The 8774-nt window shown below is 49.5% G+C and overlaps 1 protein-coding gene across 1 annotated transcript; it reads left to right on the top strand.

Moving 5' to 3' along the window:
* The first annotated feature begins 4972 nt into the window (after window positions 1-4972).
* Window positions 4973-7799, top strand: LOC119289769 (dnaJ homolog subfamily C member 17-like). Its single transcript, XM_037568992.1, has 4 exons — window positions 4973-5568; window positions 6442-6663; window positions 7173-7355; window positions 7604-7799. The coding sequence occupies exons 1-4, from the start codon at window positions 5101-5103 to the stop codon at window positions 7628-7630; spliced, it is 900 nt and encodes a 299-aa protein (XP_037424889.1). The 5' UTR covers window positions 4973-5100; the 3' UTR covers window positions 7631-7799.
* Window positions 7800-8774: the final 975 nt, after the last annotated feature.

Below are 8774 nucleotides of genomic sequence, written 5' to 3'. Positions count from 1 at the left end.
AGACCACCTCCTTACAGTATGGGACGGATGGAGTAGTACAATATTCCCAAAGAGTAAAGAATGATCAGTTGTGCATGTATAAAGGCAGCTTACTAACTCCTAATTTCATTTAGGTTCAGATTTCAGTATGCATATGGGTAGCCTCAGCAATAAATTAAGGGAAAATGTCCTCTGATGCATAAACTAATTTCTCAAGTCAGATAGTTTTGACTCCAAGTGAACAGATAGTGTTCTTGACAATCTAAAATTGCATGATCTGAAACGAGATGCAGCCATGTGGTTCGTGACAATGATGGCGTAAATCCCTACTACTCCCTCCGTTCCGATTTACTCGTCGTTGTTTTAGTTCAAAAATTAAACTAAAACAACGACGAGTAAATCGGAACGGAGGGAGTAGCTGCACCATCATGGCGCGCCCTCAGGCTAGTCCTCAGCAACTAAAGTGCATGGCCACTATCTTCATTCTGGAGTCGGGCACAGACTCCACCTGTCCAGACGTTATGCTGCTGGGCAACATCGAAATGACGTATATACATAGGTTCCGTTGATTCAGTTACTTAGCAAATTTAATTGCAAGGCACCAAACTTCAGCATGCCGTCGTTAAAGAGTTAACAACAACTCTGAATTATCAGCATCCCAATGTTTCACAGTACGACCTTTCCCCACACAGAACATTTAATGAGTTCATTTTGTCAATCTATGTCATTTAACAGAATGCAAACCGCTATCTAAGCAGATGCACCTGTAAACAGAACACGGGTCACTGTGTAAGATTGATGCCAGAAGTAACTTGCAAGTTGAGATATGTGGAAGACATATCCTGCAGCACTAAGTAAGGAGCCCTAAAGCACACATATGAGAGGAAGGAGAAGCAGTGGCTTGACCTCGAGTACCGGGGACGGAGGGCGGCGACAGATGTAGGAGGTGGGCAGAGAAGAGCCGTGGCGGCGGAGAAATGAGGGGAGTCCGCAGTAGGGGGAGCCGCCTGAGGTGCTCATCACCGTGGGCATGGAGGCCGAGCGTCGCGAGCTTGGCTCTCCGGCCATGGATGCATCAAGGCGGGAGGTAGGGAGGAGGTGGTGCGCGCCTGACGACAGCCAGCAGCATTGTCTTGTTCGATCTCGAGTTTCTTTTTTTGTATGTCGAAGTAGGTCTTCATTTGCTCCTCTTTCTCTATGCGTTTCTTTGTTCCCTATCTCCCTTTTGGGTCATGAAACATTTCGAAGTTTCTTGCAAGGCGATGGTGCAAGCATCACGCTTTTGCACCCACCTTGGAATTGGCCTTTCCCCCTCGGCCTTTTCTCAACATCACTTGGGTCGGCCTTCGATAGTTTCATGAAGACCCCGACCTTTTTTTTTGGGTGGCATATTGGTCTTTGAGCTTTTGGCAATGTTCGACGCGATTTTGTAAACAAAAGAAAAAGAAAAAAAGAAAGCAATCATTTGTCTTAAGTGCAGGATGCACGCGCATGGAGCAGTTTCAAGCGCCCATGGATTGTGCGTGCATACTATAAGCCATGCTCCTACCATGGCCTAATTGATCTTAATTGGCTTAGATTGTGGACGCAAAACTACTCGCCTGCTAGGGCATTGCATACATTGATGGCTCGGCCATGCACGTACACGAGGCCTCCGTGGTGGAGACTTGAGACTTGGTACCCAGTACGTACAAATACGTACACGAATGCCAGCGTACCGCCTGGCAAGCGCGCGAACAGTACCGAATGCCCGTAAAACCAGCTGAGCTTATCGGCCAAGTTACGCGCACACGTTGAGATAAGATCAATTTAAAAGAGAAGACTTGATGGAGACGTCTCCAACAGAACAGAAAATACAGCCATCCATCAGGCAGTCCAGCCGGCGACGTACACGAGTAGCGCGTGCACCAGCGACGAGGCGAGCATGATCTCTCCCTCGCATCCTATCTCTCCTCTCTCGATGTGGTAGCCGGAGCTGCGACCGGACGGCCGGAGACGAAGCTGGCTGTCGCCTCCGTTTTGGGTCGTTGAAGGCAACAACGCCGTGTCGGGGTTGCCGCTCATGGGTAGACCCCGGTGCACTACTCACCGGCGATGATTCCCGCGACGACATGCGGGTTGCCGCCCATGCGCAACCCTCCGCCACATCGTGAAGTATCCGTCGCCGTTATCTCCATGGAGGCCATGGGCTGGCCGGGACTCGGCGACATGGTCCCTTCGACGCGTCGGCAGTGGCGCGACGCTCGACGAGTCACCTCTCCTCGCCATAACCATGGAGGCGGTGCGGCACTCGACGAGTCACGACTCATCGTAGCTATGGCGGCGGAGACAACATCGGGCTGCGGTCGAGACACGCTTAGGCGTATCTCGCAGGCTCCCCCTTCGTCGGCACGAACACGTGTCACACGTGCCGGGCAGTGCAAGGTGGCGGCTTCCATCGCCATTGGCGGTGGTGTATGCGGTCATCGATGGATGTGTGTACATCATGTGTCGCACATCCATTCATTCCTTCTTCTCTATTCGACATCTACTCCCGCGGGGCATACCCCTCGCACATCCAGCGAATTTACAAAGTCATCGACGACGTCCAAGTCAAGACCAACCATGCATGCTACTTCAACAACCATATCGACGCCGCTCAAGGCCGACGAGGCAAGACGGCGTAGGAGGGCGTGGCCGGAGCAAAGGCAACGTTTTCAACGGCGCGTGTACCACTTCGTACACGGACTCTCCCGCCGCCACACACACCACCACCACCATGCATGAGGAACGCGAAGCGAAGACCGAAGACGACGACTGTGCAGCTTAATCGGAGGTGTCCCGCGGTACTATCCGCGGGAGTAATTAACCGGGGGCTTTCCGAGGCCCCCGGGAACCAGGAGACCATGATCGCTTGATCACTTCGGCCGCGCCAGCAAGCCCCACTTTTCTTTCTTCTTCTTGTATTTTCGTACACGGGCACGCCCGCCACTCTTTGTACCCTGGGTCAAGGGAGACGCTTATACGAAACACTCTTATCTTTTTGTACGAGCGCCGTCTCTCCTATTTCGTGTCAAACAGGCAATCCTTGAGCATCCTCCAACGATGGCTCAAGGTGAATGGCTTGCTTGCATTTTGGACCTCGAAGATATCCAAGCCTTGAAATGCCTACAAATAAAGATGAAATGCAACGAGATACATTGATATGCATAGGAGGATGATATATGCTCTCATTATGAACAAGGGAATGAAATGTATACCATGTCCCTGATGCCAAGGCCACTCATGGGCCGGCCTTCGATAGTTTCATGAGCACCGCAAAACTTGTTACACTCTTGTTGGATAAATCCTCACCTCTTTTGAATTGACACATCGGTCCGGTCACTTTCAAACTTGTAGGGATCAAACTTCCTACGTTCATGAAGTAATCGCCAACCCTCTTCCAAATGTAGTTCATTTTTGCTTGGTGTCGGTTTTGAGGTCTTGTTCAATTGCCATCCAAGCTTCGCAAATCAACTTGTCCTCCACCTCCGTGTATGCTCCCATTCTAACGCTCTTCCTCTTCTTTTGTTCCCAAACTTGCTTCTCTACCTCTTCCACAAACTCCAATGGCTCTTGGTCAATCAGAAGACCCTCGCCATTGGAGTCTTGGCCATCATTGTATTGGTCATGCTCATCTTGGCCTTGGGTTTCTTGGTTGTCAGCGCGTTGGCCGTAAGTCTCGTCGTCATCATAACCACTCTCATTAATCATCTCTGCCAAGACTTCCTCGTGAGACCTCGGACTGGCCAGCGTCGGGGTTTGCGTTTCATTGAACAGGTTTTGGGCACCCGCCAAGTTGTCCGGGGACACCACCTGTGGTTGCTTCTTTCACGTCTCGGTGGATTGGCCGGCCACTGGTATGGCATTGAGGTCAATCGGGGGCACCACGGGGGAGATTGATGGCATGGAGAAGCAAGTGTGGTTGCGTCATGCCCGGGAAGGTACTCGTACGCCAACGGAGTCGTTGACATGCGTGGGGACCCCAGAAGCGGTGGGCGGGCCGCTGATGAGCCCGTGCTGGCGGCGGCGACGACGAAAAGGTCCTGCTCACCGCGGTACCCTAGCATGAAAAGGGTCTGCTGCATGGCCTTGGCGAGGAGGCCTCGTTTTGCGTGGAGGCGACGTCCATCTCAGCGGCATCGGCTACTTCGGGGGTGGCGCAGGCCAATTTTTTTCTCCGCTTCCTTCTTCCTCCGGGCACTCCTCCCTCCTCTCCTTGGCCCTCTCCTTTGTCGGTGAGTTGCTTCTCCGTCCTCTGCTTCTTTTGGCTTACGCCGCGAGTGGCCACATCCAGGAGGGGGGCGGCGGCGAGATTAGGGGCAATAGCCATGGTGGGAGGACAGGAGAGTTTTTGGGAGAGAGTGTGGGGAAATAAGATGTGTGACACACGCGCGGGCCAGGGGAGGACAAGGGATAGCAACGTGGGGCATCCACGTTGTGACCATGCAGACACAAACTTAACCTGAATTTGGGCAGAAAATGAGGCATGACAAAAAGAACAAACATTTGTCCGTTTGCGTAGGTGTGTTTGTTCTTTTTTTATCGACCCAAACAAAATCAAACAGATGAAATGCGTGACGTGTTGGAGTTGGTCTAACCCTCAAATTTGCTAACGATCGCCCCGTTGTGGTCGGTTTGCGTTAGACCTGGCCATGGACAGCCCGGCCCGACCCAGCCTGGTCCGACCTTGTCCATGGGCTGGGCTCGGGCCTAGATTTCAAGCCCGAAAGCCGGGTCGGGCTGGGCCCAAGCCCTTCGTATTCGCGCATTAACGAAGAGGCCCGACCCGAGGCCCGGTGGGCTTTTAGCATGATGGGCCTGGGTCAGGCCCAATTTTAGGCCCAACGGCCGGGCCGGGCCAGGCTTGGGCCTTTTTTTTTCATCGGGCTTTGGTAGGCCCAGCCCGGCCTGACAGATGGCCAGGTATAGTTTGTGTCCACCGTCTTCCCCTCCGTAGTTTTGGGTTCGACCACACCCAAACCCAAACCGGCTCGCACGCTTTTCTAGGGTTGGCGCTTCCCAGATCTCGCCGGCGCCATCTTACCTTCCCGTCGGAGAGCCCTCGCCGAACCGACCGGTCCCTCCTCCGCCCTTCCCCTCATGGCGGCGGTGGCGGACGTCGACCACTACGAGGTGCTCCGGCTGCCGTCGGGCGAGGAGGGCGAGGCGCTGAGCGTCGAGCAGATCGACAAGGCCTACCGGGCGCAGTCGCGGCTGCGGCACCCGGACAAGCGCCCCGACGACCCCGCCGCCACCGCCGACTTCCAGGGCCTCGTCACCTCCTACAGGCTCCTACGCGACGAGTCCCTCCGCCGCCAGTTCGACGCCCGCCTCCGCGCCCGCCGCGGGGCCGCCGCCCGCGCCGCCGCCACCGGGGTCAAGCGGCGCAGGGCCGTGTCGGACCTGGAGGAGCGCGAGCGCGCCTTTGCTGCCCGTGCGGGAGCGGGACCGGCCTTCGACCCCGCGCAGCTGGCCAGGCGGGAGGATAAGCGCAAGGCTGCGGACGTTAAGCGCGAGCTGGAGGACTTCTTCAGGAAGTCCGTCGCCTCTGGCTCTGCTTCCACTTCGGTATAATCTCTCACTGTTTTTTTTTCCCTTGAATCTAGTAAATTCGTTTTCTTTTCCTTGTTGTTGGATTGATAGCATTCTATTTTTTGCTGCAACTTACAATTTGTTGCCTTATGGGATGATGAATGTTGGGGATTTTGTGTAGCCTCTAGACCTAAAAGACAAGATGATGCACCTTAACTGGCTTACTCCTGAACAATTTCTCAAGAGTGATATTTGATCAGACAGAGGTAGGTTTTGCTCTACTATAGCCTTACAGACAAAGACGAAACAACATACAAATTGTGGGTAACATGCAAAACAGGATCAGCAAAAGTATTTTCTCCATCCAAAGTAGCTATGTGATTATGTCTAGATTGTTCAGCATTAAACATCTTCACACCACACATCATAAAATTATGGCATGATGATTTTTTTTTTTGAATTTCTGTAACCTGAAGATGTGAAAGATGATATATGCACCTTTAAACTGGAGTAGCCCTGCACTATTGCTTAAGAGTGATCGTCGATCAAAGGGGATACTGTCCGCAATTGCAATTGTAGTCTTAGATATATGGAACAGTATACAACTGACTGCCTGTGGGGTTGAGTATATATACTTCTAAATTTGTGGATTTAACATACGAAACAGGAACAGTAAATGTATTTCATCATCCAGAGTACTCATGTGACCATGTCTAGATTATTCAGCATCAAACATCTTGCTTCCACGCATCATAGCTTTGTTTAATGTTGAAGAAAAGGCGCATTTGGCAGATTTCTCTGCCCTACCGTCAAAGTAAAGTTTAGGATTAAGCAAGATATGTGCCTATTTGTATGTTGCAAGAGATTTGTCGATTGGTCCTGACCACAACTTGGTAAATTTCTTTTTAGGCACATGGAGATAACAAGGGTGGAACCCCAGATAACAGAACAAAAACTGACAAGGGGAAGGTCTTGAAGGTTTCATGGGAAGGGGGTGCAGATTACTATACTGCTGCAAAGTTGGATGAGATCTTTAGGCAATTCGGCGAGGTTGAAGACATTGTTATCAAGACCAGGAAATCAAGGAGCAAGGGTTCAGCAATTGTTGTGATGGCTTCCAAAGTGGCGGCTGTAAGTCTCATTTATCTCTTCATTTCTGTCTTGGAGATTTTTTATCCACCTTAACTGTCCCGGGGAACAAAACTATATCTTGAACTGGCACAGGAAAATGATTTCGTTTTAACCCACGGAAAGATAGGTGTCCATACAAAATTTCTACTCAAAATCATAGATGTTGAACTAGCACAGGATAATGAGTTTGTTTTAATCCACAGCAAGATAAGAGTCCATAAGAAATTTGTACTCAAAATGGTAGATCTCGAACTGGCACAGGATAATGAGCTGCTCTTTAATCTGCAGGAAGTTAGGAGTTCTTAAGATTTTTCACTATGTCCTCATGCCTATGTTCAATAATTATTCACAGATGACATGTTGCTTGCCTGCTCTATTTATGCTTCAATACTGATGTCATTACTTGTCCATGTTGTGGAACTTTACCAAGCTGTATTGTTTGTCTTAAATTTGATCATATATTTTAGTTATGCAGCTAACCTAAACGGTTCTTGTTGATATTTTAACAGCAAACAGCACTGAAGAACCATTCTGTGTACAACGTCTTCCTAGTCCCATTAATGGTTGCTCCCATCGAAGAATTGGTTGGGTCACCAGCATTCGCAGCTCCAACATCTGAACCGAGGGCAAGCAACGTTGATGGAACTGGATTCAGTGATATGGAGGCATCGGTGTTCCGAAAACTTCAAGAGGTACTGAAAATGAAGATTCGAAAAAAACGACTTTTCGTTGCAACCGATTTGGTTCTTCAGTTTTCACTGTATTTGCCAAATACATTTCATATCTTTCATGGTAAAGGAACAAAGAAATCCGTTTTTGGAATTCCATCTAGTTTCTTTTAATATATAGTTTGCATATGTGTTGTGATACACATAATAATTTTGTGATATGCATTGGACAATGTGTATGAAACTTACAAATGCCTTGTTTGACCCTGTAGGCCCAGAAAAGGAAGCAATGTGCATAATTGGTGCTTCGCGCAAGATGTACCAACATAGGCAGGACATTGGTTGTCGCAAATCACAACAGCGGGTGATCATCAGAACAATTCAGTTACAAAGTTGAAATAATTTTTCTAATTTTTGTTGCTGATGTATTATTGCGAGTTACTCACATGATGGGCCCAGTTTGTGCCATTGCGTGCTTGTGTGCTTCATCTCTATATTCTTACAGTTTTTTTCTGGGAGTAGTCTGCATCTTAGATTAGATAGTACATTGAAGAATGCTTATTCTTCACCCCAGCCATCACACCCCACGGTCGTAAGAAACCTGGGCAGAAGGTAAGAAACTGAGGCAAATGTAAGAAAGCCATCGTGCCCAGCCCCACGATCCACTGTTGCAAACCACCGGAAGAGAAAACGAAAGAAATTGGTCTCTCTCACACAATGTAAAATTACGTCGGTAATTTATTTGTGTGCAACCTGACAAAAGTTAAGCCGGAAATACAGTGTAAGAAGACTATTATGTTTTTTTTATCCTTTCTCCTTTGTCCAGGATGCCTTTTGGCTAATTATTGACAGTCATTATTTCAATTTGTACTGTACTGATGACCTGGCGTAAGGTTGTCTTATTTTTTTTCTTTCGAAATGGCAGTTATCCTGCATTCATTAAGAAGAAAAGAGTTGCTCAGTTAATTAAGAAAAATCGAGTGGAAACCAGATTGCCCAGTTAATTATGAAGAACCGGATGAAAACCATCACGACCGCTGAGCGACACACATAAGAAACCCACGCACACCCTACCAAAGAGGGCCTCGGCAAGACAGCACATAGATGTCATTGTCATCACTCTTCCCTTAGAGGCGTCGTTGCCCTCCCTACACTCTGAGCAAATGACTCCGACTTCGCTATAGGCGAACGTCGACTCAACCAACACCGTAGCAGACGCGTGAAGCTGTATGAAAATCTGTGCTAAAACTCAGCCACCTGCGGCCAGGCAGCGCAACTCTGACTCTGATAGAGAACTCTGAAGAACAAAACCAGGCACAGTAGGCGCCATGGATGATCGTCGAACAGGCCACCTGCAGCCAGTCATCGTATACCACGGGGCCCCGCCGCCGTAGTTTCAACTCCACAGCAACAAACAAACCGAGGCAATACTGTGGACACGCT

Source organism: Triticum dicoccoides, chromosome 4A (genome assembly GCF_002162155.2).
Source record: "Triticum dicoccoides isolate Atlit2015 ecotype Zavitan chromosome 4A, WEW_v2.0, whole genome shotgun sequence".
Classification (NCBI taxonomy): domain Eukaryota; kingdom Viridiplantae; phylum Streptophyta; class Magnoliopsida; order Poales; family Poaceae; genus Triticum; species Triticum dicoccoides.
The sequence above is the reverse complement of the archived record's forward strand: the minus strand, read 5'-3'. Positions and strand labels throughout refer to the sequence as shown.